The sequence below is a fragment of the Chanos chanos genome, chromosome 3 (genome assembly GCF_902362185.1).
Source record: "Chanos chanos chromosome 3, fChaCha1.1, whole genome shotgun sequence".
NCBI classification, from domain to species: domain Eukaryota; kingdom Metazoa; phylum Chordata; class Actinopteri; order Gonorynchiformes; family Chanidae; genus Chanos; species Chanos chanos.
The window spans coordinates 18,157,082-18,181,464 of NC_044497.1; the positions used below are offsets into that span (position 1 = coordinate 18,157,082).

General features: G+C 39.3%; 1 protein-coding gene across 1 annotated transcript in view; it reads right to left on the reverse strand.

The window, feature by feature from the left end:
* LOC115806763 (collagen alpha-1(XXI) chain) overlaps nt 1-23,329 on the reverse strand; it is a 33,186-nt gene extending 9,857 nt beyond the window's left edge. Inside the window, exons 1-16 of the mRNA XM_030767627.1 lie at nt 23,248-23,329; nt 22,258-22,818; nt 20,199-20,364; nt 18,051-18,276; nt 16,008-16,181; nt 15,505-15,582; nt 14,792-14,803; nt 14,621-14,704; nt 14,432-14,485; nt 14,024-14,077; nt 13,867-13,920; nt 13,353-13,406; nt 12,930-12,983; nt 12,638-12,691; nt 11,576-11,629; nt 1,292-1,345 (exon numbers count right to left, since the gene is read on the reverse strand). Coding sequence (XP_030623487.1) covers nt 1,292-1,345; nt 11,576-11,629; nt 12,638-12,691; nt 12,930-12,983; nt 13,353-13,406; nt 13,867-13,920; nt 14,024-14,077; nt 14,432-14,485; nt 14,621-14,704; nt 14,792-14,803; nt 15,505-15,582; nt 16,008-16,181; nt 18,051-18,276; nt 20,199-20,364; nt 22,258-22,818; nt 23,248-23,329 — 1,815 coding nt within the window. The remainder of the gene's footprint in view (nt 1-1,291; nt 1,346-11,575; nt 11,630-12,637; nt 12,692-12,929; nt 12,984-13,352; nt 13,407-13,866; nt 13,921-14,023; nt 14,078-14,431; nt 14,486-14,620; nt 14,705-14,791; nt 14,804-15,504; nt 15,583-16,007; nt 16,182-18,050; nt 18,277-20,198; nt 20,365-22,257; nt 22,819-23,247) is intronic.
* Between the last annotated feature and the right edge of the window lie 1,054 nt (nt 23,330-24,383).

A 24,383-nucleotide genomic window follows, 5' to 3' on the forward strand; every position in this document is an offset into this window, starting at 1 on the left:
AAGTGAGATAGTGACATTAATGCTCAAACCAGACTCCTATATCTTTGTTTTTGAACTTGATGGCAGCTACCATTAGCCCAGGCTTGTAAATTACACCCAAACTGACACTAGGTACACGTTCTGTACTCTGGACAAAAGACATTGATTGTTTTTATGTGGTTTCCAATGGAATGCCTTGATTTAGTTGTAGTTATAATATGAGCCTGGTACCTGTTACAACTCTGGGTCTTATTTCTACTCATTAGTCACTATTGTACAGTAGTGTAAATCTTCGAGACAAACAAATGTAATGTTAATTTGTTCCAGATGTTTGCGGTCACACAACAAGATCATTGACGGTTTAAAGCCGCCTGTTATTCTCACTGCTGCAGATTAGTTTGATGGAGAGCCAAACCCCAGACAGTTTGCCACAGTGGCATCTGTTTCTGTCATATCAAGCCCATCTCAGCTGAAGTTCAAAACTTCTCAATGGTTTCTGACAGTATCATTGCTTAACTTCAATGCTAACCCGTCCACAGTTAAAGCAGTTGAGAAAAACACAAAATATTACTTGTGGAGCTTATAAATATTACTCACAGGATGCTTTGACTACACGTGCCAACAGAGTAAATGTCAGGAGTGAGTGGGAAGATCACAAGGTAAGACATTATGACATAGGGGCTCTGGTAAGGTACTTCTTAATGAAGCACAGGGTGGTGTTGCAGAATGTTCTTGGATTTGTAAACATTGTGGTTGGTTCAGAGCCTGAGTTTGAAATGGCAGCAACACAAGTTGCATGTCTATTTACAGTTTTAGCTCCTGATTGCCTTTCCTCCAGCTTTTATGCAGCCACAGCAAAGGGGCTGCCTGTTATATATATATATATATATATATATATATATATATATATATATATATATATATACACACACACTTTTGTCGTTGTTGTTGTTGTTGTTGTTGAACTGAGCAAATTAATGAGGGTAAACAACTATAAGAGGAAATTTATTTGGATTATAAATCGGAGATTAAGTAATACTAATGAGGTAATACTGATTCATGAAATACTAATGAAGTAAATGAAAAAGATATATACATATGTGTATGTGTGTGTGTGTGTGTGTCTGTGTGTCTGTGTGTGCATACAGATGTGCTATAGATAACATCATAACTACATAACAGGAGAACACTCTGGCTGGTTTGTTTATTAAAAGAGTTATATTTCTCCATCATGGAAGCTTTGAGGAGGAGGTTTTCTTAAACCATTAAAAAATGATAGAGGAGGAGGATAAAGAAAGAAAAATTGACTCACTGGTATTCCTTGCTGTCCGTCAGCCCCTGGCAATCCAATGTCTCCTTTATCTCCCTAATGAGAGAAAAGAAGAGAGCATGTGATGCATCCAATTCAGTTCAGTCCTATAGAGCCACACACTTAAAAAATAATCTAAGGTCATGCCGATGAATCAGTCTTATTCCTTAACCATGTACAAGTGTGAATGACTCATCAAAATGTCAACATAACTAATTTAATTAAATTCTGGATGGTAAAAATACTATTAACACCTTTTTTGGGGGGGAGGTTTTTTTTTTTTTTTCAATCCACACGGATCACATGGATTCCTTCTTTATCAGATGAATCTATATTTCAGTCACTGTAAATAAAGAAATTATCTGTGAACACTGTAAATAAGAAATTACCAACAAGATTCACAACCTAGCATTCTGGATTTTCTGTCACTCTGGATATACAGTTGATCACCCATACCCACAGTGGTCTTGGTGAGCCATTACAGAACCTCAGATCACAGCTATATATTTATGTGTGTGTGAGAGTGTGTGTGAGTGCATGTATGTGATGTTCAGGTAAGTATTGCAGGTAAGGTGATTTGGCATTTTGTATTTAAGTGTTTATTGAGCTGCCAGCAGGTGAACAGAGGACAGAACAAAGACTACACAGGACGAGACACTTAATAAAACTCATAGTCTGGAGGAACCAGGAAGCCACATAGCAGAAGCACCTGACTATCTAAATCCAGCTGCAGTGAATGGCAGGGAGACATCCGTGACCGCTGCCCCTCCATCCTGAGATGTTCTGGGATTAAAGGGGTGAAACATCAGTGAAGGATGGCTCCCAGCTGAAGACTCCGGCACTGGCAGAGGTGCCTCACAGGTTTCAACATCAACCTGTCATCAAACTAAATGATGCATATGACTCATCTTTAGAATAATCAAATCAGATGTGATGGATGGTCCTGATCAGGAAACCCATACGTTGTCTGCCAGGTTGTATTTCACTGCACTGAGTTTTAGAGCTGTTTCTCCAGGAGCACCTCCTCTGATTACATTAAATATGCTTAGTACCAAAAAGCACAAAGTGATGTATATGAGGGGAGCTTTGTACCAAAGGACAAAGTCACGTACATGAGGGCAGATTCCAATTCTAATATCCATTTACAGAAAAGGAAAATGTAGTTTTTCAAGTTTCAAAAGTATTCACAAACTCGGTGTTTGAACATACACAAGTTTCAGCAAACAAAGCAAATATATTTGCATTGGAACTGGAACAATGCTGCCCAGTTGTGAAGAAAGCTGACAATAAAGATCTGGAATAAGACTGTTTTCTTCTTAAGTGCCAGACCACTTTGGACATATAAAAACATACAAGCCTTTAATTACAAGAGGAAAGTGCCTAACAAAGCCATAGAGGAAACAAGCATAAATCTTTTGTATGCTGTAAATACCCCAAACCTTTCTTTAGGGTCTCATCTGTAAAAATGACTTTAACCACCACTGATCCAAGTCAGTGTGTCAGCAACATCTGTGAGAGATGGATGGATAATTAACAGAGATGCTCTGGATGTCACTGGGGTAAAAGAATGGCACAGATTAGCTGGACCATGAATGAGGCTACATCAGTATTGCTATGTGGTCACTATAGGAGCCAGTGGCATGGAAACCCACTGCTAAATGTAGTGTGAACAATATGTGTTTCAACCAAAACTTGCTAACCAGAGCACACGTTTACTAACATAATTTGTAAGGCCTTAGTGGGCAAGCAATAATACCCCAAATAATTGGTGCATTTTGGATGCCTTGACCTATCACTGAATATCTCACTGCTTTAGTCTAGGCTGAGACGACTGAAAGAAAAGTCTGGACTGATAGTATAACATATCCACTCACTGACAAATGCCATCACTCACAAAGCTGCCCATAGCATTGCCATGGGAACATGGTTCTCTATAATTACCTTAAGTATGGTGACATGAACGCATTTTAACTGAAATCTCAAAATAAATGCTCTCTCTTGGAAACTGTTTTTATTGTATGCAAAACTAGCAGGTAAGCTCTTTTTGATGTGTTTTCACTAAGCTGTCCAGTTCAGAGGACAGTCTAGACCACCCTGCTTGCAAAAAAAAAAAGAAAAAGATAAACAAGCAATTAGTGGCTCGGTTCTGACACAAGACAGTCTACCCTATGAAAAAAAAGCGAGTCTTCATTTCACTTTGGCCATTCAAGTTGAAAACCATGTTTTGATAAATCCACTGAAAGTGACAGTAAGCAATCATGCTTTAAGCCTCGCTGACAGGATCGGTTTTCTACCCTACTCCCTTTCTTTTGGAGAGGAATGAACTCAAATTCGTTCAACTCAAACTATAGACTCTGAGTACACCCTGCCAAGTCTCTGTTATTTACTGGTCTAATAGAGGTAAAATAAAATACAAGTCTCTGTTATTTACTGGTCTAATAGAGGTAAAATAAAATACAAGTCTCTGTTATTTACTGGTCTAATAGACGTAAAATAAAATACAAGTCTCTGTTATTTATTGGTCCAATAGTGGTAATATACAATTTCTCTGTGCTATACAGCAGTTGATCAATAGAACCTATATAAATGATATCTGTAGAGATCACTTACAATACCATACTGTTCAATTACGTGAAACTATTTCAACATGTTACGCTGGACTGATATCCAGTGGTCAGAAATATCTGAAAGTGGTCAATAAACTGTAATAAAGCCAAACTCTGGAAATACATAGAGATACATAGATAAATACATAGAGGTGATCTGAGATAATAAGAACCCCTCTAGATAATCTGATAAAACATAATATACAGAGAGATTAAGTGCGTAATCTATTTTTGCTATACCATAACCAAAACCCTTAAGGTTTCACAGATTACCAGATTAATATGAGTAGGGTTCGTAACTATGATATCATCCTGTATGACTCAGAACTGCAGTTTCACAAAATTACATTTATAGTGTTGATGCTGTACATATGCACATAGTAAAGCAACGTAGACAAACGCTTACAAAGTGTTAAATTTGATTATGCAAATAATTATAATCCTCTTCTGCATTAGTGAGTTCAGGGAATTAGGCAACTAAACAACAATTAAATCTCAAAAAAGTCTCTCTTCTTTCTATAAATAGGACGATGATGTGAAAAATAAATTTTGCACACCAAGCTAAGAAGCAAGTTCCAGTGTATTTCCAGGTTTATCCAAGAATTTGTCAAACTGGAGGCTTGAAAACAGATGTTCACCAGGGTTTGATTGTGGGCATTATTCCACGCTCCTCTCAGAACTTTACAAGAGAGCCATGTTTCTCTTAGTTTATTTATTTCCCTTATAAAGCTTTGCCAACAGTGGTTGCAAGGGGCTAGTCAATTTCACTCTGTGTCTTTTAATTTCGTTATTTTCGCACACATATACACCAACATTGATTTTGGCCTAGAAACGGAGCACCTCAAACAAACTGGGCTTCCACTACAAAACTACAGTTTTGTAAAGAGCTGTCCGTGGAGCCCAGGCTCATTCCTCTCTACAGACTGTGTTTGATCTGTGATGTTCAGTCCAGGTTCATTTGTAATCCAACTCCTCTGCTCCAGCTGATCCAGAATCAGTTTCACTAATAATGTTGGATTGTCATCACAAAACTATAGTAGATGGCTTGATCCTACATACAGCATCCCTTCCAGTGATGCAATCTGATTGACTCACCACTTGTTCTGGTAAAATTCTACCGTTGTGACCACAGAGTGGATCTGAAATGACTAATGTCGAGACTTTCAAATGATAGGGTTGCATATCTCCAAAATGTATTTATATAGTTTGGAGAGCATCTCCAAAGTGTAGCTGTGTGATTACCAGTTTAAAAGATCTACATTCTTTGAGTTGTCATCTTTCTTCATTTTAAATGTATACTTTTGGGATGTGTGTGCATTTGTCAGGGACTCCTTTTTGAAAACCGTTTCACTAAGAGGTTTATAATTCAGAGGTTTTGATGTGTGTTTTGTTGGCTGTAAACACTTCTGTCCATGTGTAGTTAGACTAAAAGGTGTGGGCTGGGATAAAGTGACTCACTTGATGAAACACCTCACAGCATAAAGGACATGAAGATATTCAAGTATTTGTGAGGGAGACAGCTTTGTTTTTTTTCACTGTGACTTAGCTGTGAGTTTTCTAGTGTTCATAATTCCCTGTACTTATATATCCATAAATAACCAGCAGCAAAGAGATTTGTTTGAATCAACCTTATTAAAAAAAAAGAAAGAAAAAAAAAAAGAGAAGAAAGAAAGAGAGAAAAAAGAAAACTCTCCTTCTCTAAACTGTATGGTGACCATGTGTAGCAGATTAAACTCTATATACCATGTTTTGCCTTTCTCTTCAAACATGCTTGCCAATGACTTCAACATGTGAGTGTAACAAGTACATTTAGCTAGCATGTACACATCCACACCTATAATAATACCTACCATCATCCATTTTCTCATGTCTTCACAGACATGAGAAAATACTTCTGAGGCCAAAAATACCAGGCAGTGGTCCTCCCCCACTGAGTCATTATGCTGAAAGCTGAGACGTAATTACCCACATATGTAGTTTCTGGATATACCTGGTCCCTCTTATTATGAGGGAAAATTACAAGCAATAAGTGATGCAATGAATGATATCTGTGCAGAGATTCGAGATGATTCAGCATTTCCCCTAAATTAGAAGCCAGAGGTTAGATATACCCCCTTCCCTGCCCAAATTATGAATGACTTTGCTCTGTTTATAAGACGTTTGGATATCAGTGATCCCTGATGTCAAATTTGTCATTTGGGGCATCTTTTGATTTGCACAGGCATGTAATTGAGCCATTGCTCTACTTCATCTGTCTTTATCTACTTTATCCTCATTATGTGAAATATTACTTGTAATTTTGATAAGACCACACAATTTAGTATCATACATCAAACACATGCCCACAAGTCTAGAAACCTACGGTATCTCGTTTTAAAGAGGCTCTGAAGTTAATATGATTCTGGCCAAAGTGTTCTGAGTTCATTCTCATCGTCATCCTCTCAACACCCCCCCCCCATCTCTCTCTCTCTCTCTCTCTCTCACCCACACACACACACACACATACATTGTGGAGTTATTGCCATCCTGTGATCATGTTTGGATTTTTTACACGCACAAACACATGCATACACATGCTCACAGATTGTCTTTCTGCTATCCCACACATGGCTTAGCAAATCACTTTAACAGAAGCACATATGTACAGTCCCCACACAGACAGATCCACATTCAGCTCATTCTCCTGTTTTCACAACAGACTTGTCATTGCTTTCACAAGTCTACAAACACAGATGTCTTCAAATGGCTTTGAACAAAGGGCCCCAAACAGGACTGTTTAAAATGAAAGCACAGACAAAATAAATAAATAAATAAAATGGTGATGTCTATTTCATGTCTAACTAAGACACTGCTTGTGGGAGTGATTTTAGTGTCTTCATCTTATTTCAATTAATCTGAATGGCTAGACTGATTTACTGCTTTACCAAGACAGTTCTGTATACATTTGAAACTGTATGAATTTTACGCAAGTTTAATATGTCTTCCCAGGCAAACAGTGACTGTATTTTAAATAGATGCATGTGTGGAGAATATTGTGTGTGTGTGTGTGTGTGTGTGTCCAAACACACGCATGTATCTCTGATCTCTGATTGCTGACCATTTGTACCGCTAACCGTTCCCCACCACTAAAACTGTGAGGCCACATGAAAGCACTACAAAAGCTTTTTTATCTAACCACCCAGTGGCTGAGCTGACCCTTAAACTTATAGGACCCTCAGGACTTAAGACTCAACACGCGCTTCTGCATATACCTCTTGCTGCACTGTGGTATTTTAACTGTCCTGTAATCCAAAAAAAAACAAAAACGGGAGGGTTCCCGTCTAAAGTTCTGTCATCCTGGGCTCTCAGATGGCTTTGGGGTTTATCTTTCTGTGCACATTTTTCGCTATTTAAAGAAGTGCTTACCATTTTAAGAGACAATACTCAAAAAAAAAAAAAAAAAACAAAGTTCCTTCCCTGTGATCTGGGTACAGAATCCAGACAGAGTGCATTTTGGGTGCAGTTTGAAATAAGAGCAAAGATAGAAAGGGACGGACTGTGACTGGTCAACGTGAGAAAAATAGATCTAGAGGGGTGAAAGAACTGAGTGTGAAGAGACAGAGACAGAAAGGTGGATGATAAACACAGGTGTGGATCTAAGAAAAAACAGATAATGAGTAGGATGAATAGAAAAAAAGCAGTGGAATGGGAGACAATGATAGAGAGCAGTTAGGTGGAGTGAGGGTGGGGAACAAAAAAGGGAGAAAGAGAGAGAGAGAGAGATGAAGAAAGAGGGGAGAGTTTTCACTTTCTGTAATAAACAGATGCAGAGGCAAGGTCTGTAAATAGCCAGATCCATAAATATATAGTACCCTAGCCAAGTCGTGTGTGTGTGTGTGTGTGTAACAGAAAGAGAACAAGAGATAGTGAGACAGAGAGAGAAGATATACTCCTCCGCTGGATGTCATATGGAACACAGGTCAGGTCAACTCCAAAACATCATAAAAATGTCCATGTCATACCGCTCTTTTTAACTTTAACAATGTCTTGCCTCCAGAGAGTACTTCAGCAAACTAACAGCCCCCTAACGGCCAGCTGTGTATATTGCAGACTGCTGTTATACATCCCTACAGCTTTTCAGAAAAAAAGCTGCCTATGAATAGACCCAGGACAAAATGTCAGTTTAGTACAGTCTCATTCTTCACTGTTTCAGTCCATACTCAGCTCTTCTAGCCCTTTCGATGTCAATATTTTACATTTACATTTAATCATTTTGCAGAAGATGGTTTTATCCAAAGCAACTTCCAATAGAGGCAGAAGAGGTAGATGTTGAGGGCTAGATTTAGTAATTACCTGAGACTTCACTAACAAAACTAGAAAACCTGCGTATGTAAATACACTGATTCCCATACTGCCATGTGTGAAATGTTGGAATTGTGTTTGGAATGCTGTTCACAGGAATAAAATACACAAGCCCTTCAGATGTTTTACAAGCTTACCGTCTACAATTCATCCGTGGTGTATTTAGACTAGGGAGAATAGAGCCGTCTTTTTAGAGGGGTGAGAAAATATAAGTGGCTTGAGCTCTGCCCAAAGAAAATGATATAACAAACTCACATTCAGCTTCCCATGTGCATTACTACCATTAATATTTACATCCATTCGTCAGTGGAAAAAAAAATGCAAGGCTGGATTAAAAAAATAAATTCCATGTCAATGTTGCTCCCATTTCTTTCTTCTACTTTTTTTCCTCCCTGCCAGCATCATTTTTTGACATTCTACACAAACTTGTCACGGGGAAGAAGACAGTGATCTAATGACCAGGCTTTCTTTGACCCTTTCTGACTAAAAGCCTTTTTTTTTGGCAAGTAAATATTGTAGGAAAGTGGACACATTGTACAAGATGTAAGACTAGCGCTAACGCAAAATTTTCTTGTATATCAAATTTAACAGTTTGAGCTTGTGCTCTGTATTTCTGAAATACAACACCTGTATGTCCACACATTAAAAGAAAAAATATATATATATACACACTACTTTATAAAGCATCAATTACTCACATTCACATTTGAGTGCAATATGTTTGAATTTGATGTAAATTTAAGGGTGGAGGACCAGAACTCAAAGCTGGAACAGAGTTCTGAGGAGTGGAAAATCCTAATGCCTGTGGAGCATGTGAAACACTGGGCTAATGAGCCATCTCTGCCTGGGCTGCCACTGAGGAGAGAGGTCTAATTCACTACTGTGACCTGAGCAGCAGCACAGCGGCATGAAAACACACACAAACACGCAGTAAAACAAACATCCATACACAGTCAATTTTATAGTCTTGTGAACACACACACACACACACACACACACACACAAACACACACAAAATGGTACCAGTAACCTGTAATGACTGGTGCACTTTTGCCTTTTGCAGAATTGGGACAGAATTGAGCTGGTACAGTTAGAAAGTCACTAGTCTAGGAGACTTTGAGGCCCATGGAAAAAATTTTTTTTTTGATTATGCTGGGAAAAAAATTACCCTTAATTTGCCCATGAATGTTTCATGTGGCTGCAAGGGTCATCTGAAATGGTCAGACTTGATAAATTGTAACCAATATCACAGACTGAGGACCATTACATACTTTAACCCATATCACAGACATAGGACCGTTACAAACTGTAACCCATATTACAGAGAGAGAACCATTACAAACTGTAACCCATATTACAGACATGGGGCCGTTTCAAACTGTAACCTATATTACAGAGAGGACTGATACAAACTGTAACCCATATTACAGACAAATGACTGATATGAACTGTAACCCATATAAGTCTTACACAATGTAACAAATTGCAGTGGCCTCTCATGCCACAGCAAACAACACAAAGGCCAAGCTAATATTAGAACTGTTCAATAGCTCACTGAAGTTTGATGGCAGCAATAGGATTTATCAGCCTCTAACTTCACCTGGGATTCAGGCTTGTGTCTAAGGAGTGGAATAAACAGGTCATGTTATCTGAGCAGATCAAGGAACCAGTCTTCATGATTACTTGTCTAAGTGTCACTCCACAATGTGTGGTCTCATTTGAGGTGTTTGATTGATCTTGTAGCACTTGGTTCACGTGGTTTTGCTCGGCTAATATTAGATACAATCTCTCTCTCTCATTAGTGCTTGCATTTTCAGTCAAGCATACATCATGTCATGGAAATGTACGTGCATAAAGCATATCATCCGTGTCTTTAGAGAACGGAAAACTTGAATAGGACAGTTTTTTTTCATGCAGAATCCATGTGCTTTCAGTAATTGCAGTGTATCCATTAGAGCTCCATGGGGGGAAAAAATCACTAATTTTCCATGAAAATGCAACCATTGCTTTGTCTCTCCAGTACTCTAAGCACAATCTAATTCAATGTTAATGTAAACCCTGTGAATGAAGCCCTGCCTTTGAGGGGCAGAGGGAGCTCTGTAAATCATTACCACTTGCAGTGTTCCTTGAAACTTCATCAAGGGAAAATGCATTTTATTTATTGTGGTTGTGGTATGTGAAAAACATCAAGTATACCACTCACGCCGACAGTTCATTCCATTCACTTGGTTTAGTCTACTGCCAATTTGAAAGTTTCTTTGAAACCTGGAAGGAATATAGATTTCCGAACACAAGGGTATGAGAAATGGGGTAACGTGTGTAAAGTTAGATGTACAAGTGTGAGGAAACGTTGTTTCAGGGTTCTCCGACAGTAGCAGTCGGCACGTGTTTGGCATTAGCAGCTGTAAGGGTGAATGGATATTCGTTGAGAGAGTTATTACAGAGGCGGTTATCATCCCACACATGGAGAAGAACGAGCTGTGCAACTGCAGCTCAAGTGTCCTTAGAAACGCTTTATCTCAGTTTAATGACAGGAAGACTGCCAAATTATTCTGACGCTTCATGTCGCACTCACTGAGGACTTAAAACACTGAAAAAAAAAACCCTCAGTCATTTCCAAGAACAGCAAAAACCGAATACTTACATTTCACTGCTGTTTTACTTGTACACTTAAGCATGTGACAAATATATTTTTGAGTCTTGAATCTATCTGTTAGACATTTTGCAGCGGGGAAGGAAAATGAAAATAGGATTTGAAAAACGGCTGTACATGTGTTATGATTTTTTATTTTTAATCAATGCTTTAGTGGTCAAAACACTTTTCAGATGTGATTATTTTAATGACTTCCACTGAACAGATTTATTGTTCCTTGGATAGAAAACAGAAACTGATTGTCAGAATTTAAATTAGGTCAATAAAATCACTAACACAGTAGCAAGAATGCCGTATCAGTCCACAGATTGATTGTAGTTACTGAACCTAAATCAGCTGTAACTGTAATATTCTAACCACAAAAATATGTACGGGAATGTCGTGCATTTACCGGAATGTTGTGTATATTTACAACAGAACCACATGTGCATGGAAACTCAAGCAATCCAAGATGGGTCATTTAGACTAAGGTCACTTGCACTGCATTTCAGCCACTTTAATTAATTCCGCTGTTCCACCATATCTGAACTCAGATAAGGAAACATTTATTTCAGTTTGGTTTCAACTCATGCTGACTGTTTTCACTATGTAGGACTCCTCTGAGTACCTTTTGACGTGTCTGTAGCCTGAGTGAAAACCCCAGTTCCCCTTCAGCACTACCAGAAACTGTTATGCAGTCTGACCAACCTTTGGTCCTGGTGGCCCGGCCAGTCCGTTACGTCCAGGAGCCCCCGGTTCTCCCTGTGTGGAAAAACAAGACCTCCTCAGAACACTGAGCTACAGAACCTCTTCCTTTAAATGAGCCAAATCAAACACAATTAGATAGATTAGACTGCCCCCCCAGAGAGGTGTACAACCAGTCAGCCAGCAAGGAGAATGGATTTAGACAGTAGTTAAACTTAACCTCTTTCTCTCACACATAGATCTTTGTCCAACTCAAAAGAAAACCTGTAAAGCCAATTAATTTCTTTTCCATGTTTGAGAAGGTTTGGACTAATCTATTCAACAGTCGTTCAGTGACAACTCTTTGCCCCAAAGGGGAGGGGGAGGAAAATGTGTTGTGGTTTGAAATTAGACATGACTCTCAAGTATCACCCAAAAGAAATCTGCTTTGATAGCGATTATTTTTCACATCATCAGGTTGAAACCCCATAGGTTATACAGCAGGCACATGATTCAGTAGAGCAAAAAAGTATAACCATGAATTGTGAAAAAAAGCATCCATAAGAAACTATAGTTCATGATAGTTGGAGATATAAATCTTGATATCTTGTACCTAACACCACATGATGTATGAATACTTAATGGATAAGTAATGAGGTAGGAACATTGACAAAGCCCTGTGAACAGATTCATGTCAATAAGACCAAAGAGGTTTTTTTGTTGTGATGCAATTTTGCAAAGCACATAACATATAGTGCATTATTATCAATCGCTCTTAGCCATGTTCATGAAAATAGTTTTCTCCTAAATGTGACACAGTGGGATTCTTTTTAAGTCACCTCGGACAGAGAGGATAGGCAGCAGGCCTAGAGAGCTGGGAGATACTGGGGGATCAAAAACAACATGTTTTAACAATAAAAAACACTGTTTTGCCTCGCTTTGGAACACTGCAGTCCCTTTTGTTGTTGTAAAGACATGAAAAAAACATTAGAGATTTTAAAGAAGGCATTGTGTCCTGTGCCTGGCCCTAATTTAGGATGATCCTCAATTTTGATTTTCACATCAGCAAACAAATTGCCCTCTTACCATTGGTCCTGGCTCTCCGGGGGAACCTTGTTCTCCTTTCTCACCTTGGAGGCCCTATGAAAAATTAATTGACATCTGTTGAGCTTTAAATTAGTGCAAATTACTGACACATTGTCAAATGTCCTCAGGTCTATTCATTGGGCCGTGTTTTGCAACAAATAAAAAGCAATAAATGTATGAAATACCATATGGTAAGTAATCTCATACATTTCTGCAGCCTCACAGAATTTTTTTCTTCGTACCTTAAATTTAATCTAAATATTAGCCACAGTTCTTTTTCATTTTCTCTCACCCTTTTTCCTGGCATTCCAACTGCGCCAAGATTTGATTTAGAGGCACTGAGACCCTGGAAAAAAAACCAAAAGTTCATGTTTTACATACAAGTCAATTTTGATGGATTCAAAGTATTCTTGGCTCAAGCTCTAGTATTTACCCCTTGTTTCTTCACCCACCATACTTTTTTTTTTTTGATATTACATGTTAAAACAAATCCATGCATTTCCACACCATGTGTTTTGACATGCCAGAGCCAAGCTATAGCTATAGATGAGCTCTTTCTACTGCTCCAACCATCTGTCTCAACTCTCCGCTCAAACACTACACCACAACAGTAAGGCTCATAAAGAGCCATTGTGAGTCTCAGACAAGACACTGGGGGCCTTATGTCATTAGGCCCTGTAGAGTGTGTAACTTGAGAGTCCAGGCAAGGTCTTACCTTGGGTCCCGGCGGGCCTGGTTTCCCTGGTAATCCCTGTTCTCCCCGGTCACCCTGCAGAACGGAATACGGTTAAGCTACCAATGAATGAGAGATGTCTTAAATGTATCATCATGATGGAGAACACATTGGAGGGCTAAGTAAAGAGCGTGATGGAAAGCATTGCTTTAATGTCATGGCACTAATTTATCATCTCATTTACTGTTAGGTAGAATGCATTAGGTATTATATGCAATTCATCATGGGTAAAGACACCAGACCAACCTTTACTAGTGGCTGCCATAACAAAGAAGTTACCAATCAACATTATGGGGAAAGAGAGACATCTACACGTTGAGGTCATAAGAAGGAACACAACTGCTCATAGAGGATCATTTCCGAGACAGATTTTTCAGATTCTTCAAGTTAGACACCAAAGACGAAAAGACTATAGTACAATATTCTTATGGCCATGTGAAGGCGGAAACCCATCTCTGCTATGGTGAGAAGTACCAAACTATCAAAATTGACTTACTTTACTCCCTTTTGGACCTGGTACTCCCTTGGGCCCCTGTGACCCAGCTTCACCCTATAGAATAAAAAAAGAAGAAAAAAAAAAGAACTTTCCATTTGTCACAATGTGTCAACACCTTAAGTTTTTTGTTAAAGTTCCTCAACAATCAGCTCCTTACCTTCTCTCCTGGTGCACCTGGCTCTCCAGGTATGCCTTGTTCACCTTGGACACCCTTCGTAAAGAAAGGTGAAAATTTATAAACATCTAGCGTCTGTGTCTACTGTGTTCTACATTGTTATCCTAACTTGATCGTACTCTTACATCGTAGATCATTTATTCTAGTTGTACTAAAAATGTGCCAAGATCATTCAACACCATTTAAAGTTAATTTTTCCAAAATTTCCCATAAAAGCCAGGTAAACAAGAAGTTTTTCTACAGCAGACTTTCTGTGAGTGGTATCCAATCCATTGTCTATTCAAATAGAATGTCCCTCATTCTGAAGCATATGACCGCATTCGTGTAACTTAAACCAGTTCCATCGTAAGCGTTGTGCACAAAATGACTAGAATATAGATGTGTACTCACAGGCTTACCGTCAGGGCCTGAGGATCCATCTCTTCCTTTCTCCCCATGGAAACCCTGCAGAACAACCAATCACTATGAAAACTCCAAACTACAGAGAAGTACGTGATTTGTGATTTGCTGACGTGTTTCTTGGACACTCATGAGTACAAGCAAATGGATTTTTTGCCACTAACAGAAACATCTCTTGACCTTTGGCCCTGGGGGTCCTGGTGGCCCTGGGCTTCCATTAGTGCAGTCACACGTATCCACGGTGGGTGTGCGATCCAAGGGACACTGAGAGGAGAGAGAAACACACTCCACAGTCACATTTTTATCCTCTCATTCAAACTGTAAATCTGGCAGAATCACAGACTCACTTACCCGCTCATCATCCTGGAGAGCCACAAAAACAGAGAGAGATAGGACAGAGATAAAGAAAGACAGACAGACAGACAGAAAGCAAGAGAGAGACAGAGAGAGGATTAAAGAACAAGAAAAAAATATTTTTGTTAATGACCAACACAGTAATTTTCCCCCATTCCACCACCAGGCACCCACATCACCATAGATTTGAATTGCTGCCATTTTAAACCACATATGAATCAAATCATCTCCCAATCACCTTTCCATAAACCAGTCCAATCAAGCTGGATCTCTAGGACTGGAGCTGAATAGATGGATGACAAAGCTGTCCTCTATGCCCAGCCATTACTCTGTCAAGCTCTTTCTGTCTGATCAAAACTTTAAATAACAAATGTCTTATTGGAACTATTACTGAAGACGACATTGGGCTCTAGTGAATATGAGCCACACTGTCAGAAAACCAAGATGCCTCTGCTTAATTAATTAATTTAATTAAGATGCAATGATCGAGTTGAAATAAAATCTAGTACCGAAGAGAGTACCGAGAGAAAAATTCAAATCTTCATTTTGCTCAAGGCAAAAAACCTTCATGATGAATAAAATGTCATCCCTATTTAGTTTGGGAATATTATTATTTCATGCACTAGTTCATTTTCTTTCTTAACACACAAAGTGAATTTAGCTTCTCTGATATAAAAACCTGAGGCGAGGATGAGAAATGCATGCAGTACCACAGAGTAGATCTCACAGGCCGTTTCTCTCTCACTCTGCTGGGGATCACAGTACAGCCTCAGTTTCTGGATCTCAACCTGTGGAACAGAGCAAACACTATTTACAGATGACTGGACAAATACATTTTATGCTTAAATTGATCGATTGTCACTAAGTGCACTGGCCAGTTCAGCTTAATATGACAGATGTTTGATGAGAACATAAAGCACAGGAAATGCAAAACAAGTGGCTCTCACTTTTATAGTTGCATATTAGTTTAAAAAAATGACAAACTTTGAAGAGTTATCAAAAGGGAAACAGTTTCAGAAAGATACACAGCAAGATACAAGTAAATACTTCTAGTTCGGCTGTTTAAATTCAACCGCACTAAAATGTTATAGTCTTCACTGTAGTGTATGTTTGCACAGACGAAGCTGCTCACTGCAAATCTAGTGAAATTATACTGTACAGTTATTTCCGTAACAGCCTGACGACAGCGTCTCTGCTGCCTCCCCATACTCACAGGAACTGTGGTTTCACTGTTGAACTTCTTGGCGACTTGAGTCTTGCCATTGATGTAGATGGGTTCAACTGGCTCCAGGGTCACTTCCTGGATCTGCCCGTCATCCAGGAAACAGGTGACACGCTTGGGCCTAACTAAAACCTTCAGCTGGTGCCAACCTTCATCAAAGAGCCTCTGTAACAGTGAGACAGCACAATATGTCTCACGCATCTGGTTTACAGTCAGTTAAACTGTGTATTCAAGTATGGTTCACAGAAAGGCTGGGACCAATGCCACTGAATCCGGATTCTGTTCTTAAGGAGACAAGGGTTAGGGGAGGCTCTTAGAACAGGGATCAGACTGGATATGAATGATATGTTATGGATGGTGGTGTTATCAGAGAAATGACTATAGTTCAGGAAATGACAGTCTAAAGTAAATCACAGGCAAAAGAGATAAGCTGGCAGCAAAGGAATTCTGCCACACCTAAGGCACCAAGACATCAAGAAGGCCTCACTGAGCCAAGCAATAGCACATTTAGAAAATTGTGCCTTAAAAAAGAAAAAAAAAGGAAAAAAATACTCAACAGAGCCCAGATTCAGCCCTGGAGGACAAAAGTCATGTAGTCTTTGATTCTCTGAGGACTGCACACACTTGTTTGCCAGGTAAAAACTAGCTTCCAATCATGAAATGAGGCTTCAGCCCTCCAGAACTACTCCTGAGCACCCCTAGTCTTCAAGCCAACTAATTTTGCCTTCATTAGTTCATTTTGATCACATTGGCTTTGAGGCAACCTGTATGCATCTGATTCTATGTCTGGATTCACGTGTCTTGATTCATTCATATTATATGCAACATGAAGGATGTGTCAACTGCAATGTGACTGAATGTAATGAATGGTGCCCTGGTCCAAGTTAATTGCAAAAGTATCTCTTTTCAAACTACTGGTTTCCAGCAGACACAATAAGTAGGTTGCTGGCAATCTATACACAAATGTATATTAATATAACAATGACTTTGTTTTATTTTAAACTTTAAAGTAATAATGATTTTAACAGCTATATGCAATCATGTAAGACAGCTTGCCTCTAGTATATTTACTTGACCTGCTACTTATTAAAAGTACCAACACCATAAGTAAACTGGGCCAAATTTCTGTGGGTCTTCCCTTTTAAACTGAAGACCGTGTAAAGGGAAAATAGAGATTCTGTTTGAACGTGGCTTTTTGCCATCATTCCCTAACAAAGTGTGTGAAGAGCATCCAACTCAGTTACATAACTTGCTTTGAGGACAGCTCCCATCATGAAACACAATCAAAATATCCAAAATTAAGTGTACATGACACTGGTTAATGGGCTACCTTAAAAAACACCTCAGTAGTAGCTTGATCAGGAAGAAAAGAGAGAAGTGAAGAGCTTCTACAGGAAAAAAACCCCCAGAAAAACACAGTTACCCTGGAAACAGACAACCGTTCTGAGTTTCAGAAAGATTGCGCAGTAGTTGATTTCCACAGCTTGTTCTTCAAAACTTTTGTGTGTGTGTGTGTGTGTGTGTGTGTGTGTGTGTGTGTGTGTGTGTGTGTGTGTGCTTTCAACAATGTGTTCTTCGAATCTGTGAGTGTGTGTAAAATAACAAGCATTTTCTTTAACACTATCACTACTCACAAATGTTCCACCAAATTTTTATGGCATAAAATTATGTTTACAGAACTAAGCATTTCAGTGTTTTGTTTTTTTTTAATTACACTATTAATCTATGATTTCATTAATCTTAAATATGTTTTTGGTGCATGGCATACATATTACAAAAACAGAGTGAGCCAAATTTCAGCATGAAAACTTAAAAAGGAGGTGACTGACACCTAATTTACTGACATCTAACAAGTCAAAAATGATTTAATCCCTTATAAGAAACCCTTTGTGTGCATGACCTTTTAGTCTAACCACTAAAAGAAGTTTGACGTGTCATATACCGTGTTACTTGTCCTGCACAAGCTTAAATAAGACTAGAAGCTTCAGTAAGTCACTCACTTATATTCCAAAATATATTATATGATCAACAAACCTCTATGCCTTGGGCATTAAAAATGACAATCTGTTCTTCATTTTCTTTGTTGGTAGTGGTGAATAAGACAGACTTGGCCGGTCCGTCTAACGTCACTGCTGCTTGGATGGCTCCATTTTTGGCTACCACCCTCCACAAGTCGAACTTCTCCCTTCTAGACAGTCCTTTCAGTCTCACAGTGGCAACAAACACATAGGAAGGAGGTAGACCCTCTGGAAAGATGTCCCTTAGAGATAATAAGAACAAGTTTGTCATCAGTCACAGAGGTATTTCCATTTCAATTTAAACACAGCAAGTACTAACACAATAAGTCCTAAATAATGTTATTGTTCTTCCAAGAACCATAAGGTGATCTTGTTATAAACATGGGCACGCAGTGAGCCAGGAGCCATTAAAGGATATGTCCTTGTGTCATGAACTGGTTGAGTCGAGACAAAATGCATGCACAGACCAGTGTTCATATACCACAAGGAAGGCCGAGAAACAGCAACAGGAACACAAAGCAGGAACACAAGGCTTCAGGATTACACAAATAGCTCAGACTTACAGGAGGAAAAGCGAGGAACTAAGGAAGCTTAGGTAAACTAGGGATATTCATACAACTAGAATACCAGGTTTGATCAACAATCACAGGCGGAACCAATGACTGAATAACTAACTGAACCAAGGAAAACAAGGAAGTGACAATAAACCCAGACAGCTCAACTCCAACAGCCAATAGAGGGGGAAAGTAAACCAGACCATGACATCCTGATAACACCCACAGACAATGGCCTTATTACACAACACACTGTGCAATTCGACTAGACCTCTGACATGTCAGAAATTCATCGCAGTATCGCAGAGCAGCATTTCTCAACTCCAGTCCTAGTGACACAGACTATACTCCTTTTATTGGCTATTGCGATGCACCAGTACGCCTAGTTCAAGAGTCCAAGGGCTTGGTAATCAGTAGAGAAGCTGATTCAAGGCCTGACAGTGCTGGGCTACAGTGCAAATGTGTTGTCCTGTGGGTCCCCAGTATCAAAGCTGGGAATCGCTGTGGTACAGAGATCAAACTCAGAGTGATTCACCACACAATGTCATTCCCATCACAGTGTGTAATCCACAATTGTAACAATTGTATAACTCATATCTGCGCATACATGTCGTAAAGAAGTTCATAAAAGAAGCTTACCAAAAAAGACCAAAAGCAATTATTTTAGGGAGCAGGATGTGGTGTAGATTTATAATTTGGTCACAAAATAGCATCCAGGTAAAGAAAACTGCAAGTAAAGGCAAAACTCGAGCCCTTTGGGTGAGTATGTGCAAATATGTCCAAGATATTGTTTTTACCAAGTGAACTAAATTCCTCACTGCTTAGGTTCAGAACACAAGTTGCTTCCTCAGGTGTTGTCAGTACAATGCTGGGTGTCACGCATTGGCTGAGGAGATTGGATGCATGTGCAAGTGACCAGCTTTTATTTAACAAAGAACAGACCAGAAAATAGAAGTGCAGAAACACAAAAACAGGAACGATGCAGGATTCAGAATAACTCTTAGACTTATTCAGGTATGGCCACATCATCTTACATCAGACAGAAGCTGTCTCTCAATATGCGTTCCTCTCTTCTCTTGCATTCTCATGGACTTATGAAACGTCATCAGTCATGGCCTAAGTACTGTTCCAAACCAAAGTTTGCATCTACCACAGTACAGCTCAAATACCCGGATGTGTCCTCGATTTGTGGGTTTTATCAACGATGCATCAGGGGGTGACTTGTGTGGACTTGGGTAGTCAAGTTTCAAGTTCACACAAAGTCTGGACTCCCGAGCTGAACTTAGCAAGTCCAAACTCCCAAGAGGGGGAGTTTGTACTTCACATACTCCATATTGAGAAATGGCGAAAGATTTCACAAAGAACCAAGGAAAACCAGTGATATTGATACAAATAGCAAACCGAGGATAGACTGACCAAAACAGGTGAAAATCATAACTGAATAATTAACTGAACCAAGGAACTGACTAAATCAACGAAAAACAGAACTCAAACTGACCACCAGAGGGAGGGAGGGAGGGAGAATCTGGGCATTACACTAGGTTTCAAATAATCAGGATTATATGTCCTTTGAGAGTTTAGCTTAATATCTCTGTGGAGTCTTTCCTCACCTTGTGTTCTCTGTGATGTCCATCTCAGTGCTGAGAAAGTAGGCTGTCTCAGACACCAGAGAACCCTGGATCTTCTTGGCTTTGCGATGCACCTTCATACCCAGAATAAGTTCAAAACCTTTCTCATCCCGAGAGGCCACTGGGATCCGTGTGGGACACACTGACTCTGGAGGGAGACAAAAAGTTAGAGGATTCCCATAAACATTAGCACTTCAGCTCGACATGATAATGAAAAACAGTGTGTTGCTGGTTTCCTCAGACACTCTCAGAATTGGACTGTCTACGCATCAGTGTTTTTTTTTTGGGCGGGGGGGTTATGGTTGTTCAATAAAGAATAAACACAGTTTATGAGATGTTGTCTAACCATAAAAAAACTCCCTTTTGGCTCCCTTTGTCTACCCCCGTGACAAATTATGTTTAGTTACAGTTAATTAGCAGATAATAACTGGCGGTACAAAGGTAACTGGGGTTGATCTTCAGCATTAACGTAATGCCAGAATTATAATGATCAAGCTGCATCTTTGTAGCACTAAACTACACAACACAGCAATGCAGGGACAACAGACAAATTACCTCTACATATTGATATCAGCTGTGGTGTACTCTTCTTTAGATCAGCACAGAGGCAATCTCTCTTTTAAGCTGTGGAAATCCATCAAAACCTAATACTAAGCTTATATTAATGCCAATATATGTTATACAACAGAACATCATTGATTAGACCAGTAATTGAAGTGTAACCCACAATGAATAGAATTTCTTTTTTTTTTTTTTTTTACGTCCACAACACTATCCCTCTCTCAATCTCTAAATGAATTTCTAAACGAATTCCTTGCAATGAATTCTCTAAACAATAAGTAGTGCAAATAAAGCCTTATTTTGTTTCTACAAGAAACAAGAGCATTTAAGGAACCTTGAACGAGACTGAAATGTTTCCCTTCATTTGTTTCATGTCCACACAGTGTGACGTATGTTCTGATAATAATCTGAAAACCATCTTTGCCTAAACGTTGCCTCCAGCTGTTCTGTGGTTAGCAGTTAGCGTGTCACATATGGTTCCTGTAAGACTCTCCCACTGCCCCTCCCTGTCACAGCCACATGTCTCTGGTTTGGCCACCAAGCCCTGCGGCTTTTCCTCTCATTGGCCATGAATGGAGTGTGGCAATGTGCTGGGTTCCCTTCATTTGTTGTTGCTTATGAAAAAAAAAGCTAATGTAGTGAGAGTAACCTCTGTTCTCTGATAGCGGAACTACACCGGAAGTGATGGGGAACACTCGGGGAAAAAAAGTGACACCATTTCTCCTGTTTGTGAATCTTGGAAACTACTGGTGAGATGATGCCTTCACCTTTCACAAACAAAAAAAAATACAAAAAAAAAACAAGACAGCACTTCCTTTGGAACAAAAGAATGGAATTTCCTGACAAACAGATAAATGGCTTTAATCAATCAGTAAATGCATCCTTGGCTAACAGATGATTTTCATCATATGTGTTCTATAAACATTTCATGGCTTTCTACTAAGCACAATTGACTTGAAAGTTATGAAAGTTATAGCTGTGGCCGGAAGATTTCACTTGATACTCAAGCATAGACACTCAACACGTCTTTACCACTGCTATTTTGTTTTGTGAAACAAACAACAGTGGAACATTTGAAGCTGTGAAAACAGAACAGTACTCAGAGCTAGATTGTCTTGACTGCAATGGAATCTTCCTGTGAGGTTACAACCCATTTACATAGTGTATTTGGATAATCCTTTAACAACCTACTCAAGACTAAAACACCTTCGGTAATTCTACTTTGCCTAAAAAGGTTTTTGACAAATGTAAGAGCTTTAGTGCCAGCCTGGACCAGCACCCCCTATCATCCAGGCGCGCCATAACACAGGCCTGAAACCCTTCACACCCTTCTTGCCTTATACACTGCATGGAGTGGCTTTACACATCATGACACAAACAAGCCTAACTTACATTTTCTGTCTGAATTTGACACAGCTGATCTCCACATACACACAACACACTCCCTGACAAAGTGTTACACCATCTCTGAAGATCTTACCTTCACACAGCCTCTGCTCCATGGCATCTCGGATACGGTCAATGGTGGTATAATCCTCTGCGTAGAGTACATAGTCCTGTGAAGGCTTGTTGGCAATTGCCACCAACTCAGAGGTAGTGATCTCTGACCCTACTCCCACTGCAAAGACAATGATGCCCTGAGCCCGTGCCTCCATGCTGGCATCCACCACATCGTCCTGTGACTTGCCGTCCGTCACCACCACAGCAATACGGTTTTTGACTGCACTGGCGCGCTGTGACGATGGAAATACATGGTCCACGGCAAACCTGATGGCTCGGCCTGTCTGCGTGTTACCGCCCAGATAGCTGATAGCCTCAATGGCGCTGATTAGCTCTTGGACGCTTTGATGATCACCCAACGGGATCTCAAGGCGTGGCGTGTCACTGTACTGTACCACAGCTACCTGGGTATAGAGTGAGCTGATGTCGAAGCCACTGGTGATGTTGACCAACCAGCGCTTGGCTGTGTCGAAGTCATCATAGCCCACGCTCCATGAGCCATCAACAATGTAGACCAAGTCATTCACCGCTGTGCTGCACCCTGCAGGGGTTTAACAAAGACCTCCTGTTTAAAAGTTTATACACATACAAAATGAACCAACTACTCCACTGAAAGGTGTTTTCAGCTTAATCTTTGATTGTCCCTGATATCATACTGAGCGAAGTGTTGAATTGAGGATGGTGATTAAAACCTTTTCTGAGGCAGCCATTCATCTATGGAGCTAGCAGGCTTCCAGAAAACATGTATAATACAACATACCATTAGACTTTTTAAAGACATAATAGAAACAACACATATGGCATAATAATAGTTTTATATTAAAAATATGACAAAATTATGCTTTTGTCTAATGGCAATGTTATTTAAAGTGGCTGAAAAGCAAATGGATTTAAAACTAATCTTCACCTACAGAGTGAGTGTATATTAAACACAGTTCACCATTTCAAGGAGAAAGAGAGTTTTCTATACCAGCTCGTAAATCATCGTCCTCTTCAGTTGCTTGTAAACAAGTCAGAAACAGCAGTGTTGTTACTGAGGTCCAAACCCACATCATCTCTGATTAATAACGTCTGACAATTTCCACAGCCTTGATGAAAGAGCAAAGACAAATGGATTAAGTGTGTGTTATATATGTAAATAACAATAACAAACAAGCAACACTCCTAAGATTACATATTCCACTCTATTTATTAGGATTTTGAATTGGACTAAATTTGACAGGATGTGACTCTGATTGGTTGATGAGTTCAGATACCTGCTCATCAGGTAAAAATAATTTCTGCATCACAGGATGAGGGTTAAAAGCAGCACATTCTCAGCACAAAAGCAGGAACATAGATTTACCTGACTGTGGCTTGACTACACAATGAATTATGCTCATCAGAGTAACAGTCGTACGTAGTTCAAAGAAATTAATTCGTTTTTGATGTAAATTGTAAGCTTATAGTAGCAGTATGTATTTATGCAAAAATTACATTATAGTTATTTTTGTTTTTATTAAACATATTTCATACTTTAAAACCTGATGGAAAATAGAGAGTACCTGATGGAAAATATAGTGCACCCTAAGTTTCCAATGCCAATTCAAGCTCAAACTCAAACTCATAACTCAAAACCAAACTGTGTAACATTTGCCAAGTGCAAAAAATGCAAATTGAGCTATGTCATTTTAAAATTGTTGCATAACATATCGCACAAAAGAGTATGTTTGGTAAATATCAAACCATTACTGAGATTTCTACTCCTGTTACAGTTGCATACATATTTTAGAATACAGTTTATGTAACTGAAGTGCTCTGGACATTTTACATCAAACCTTGTTACACCTCCTAAACTTTTTATGTCTCTGTTGTGTTTTGGTAGTCCTGTGCGTCAAGGCAACTAGAGTCACCCCAAATAATCTACATAAAAAATGATATAAATAAAACTGCGTCTGTTGGGATATTGGTGTAACCACCTCTGGCAAGGAAAAAAAAAAAAAACAGATCTCTTGCACTTTGTCAAGAGGCACCAATCTCTGTTTTATGTGACCTTGTAAAAGTGTTGCTGGTTACTGGGTCTCTTTGCATTACGCTATAAGACCATGTGGGCTTGTTTTTCTCTTG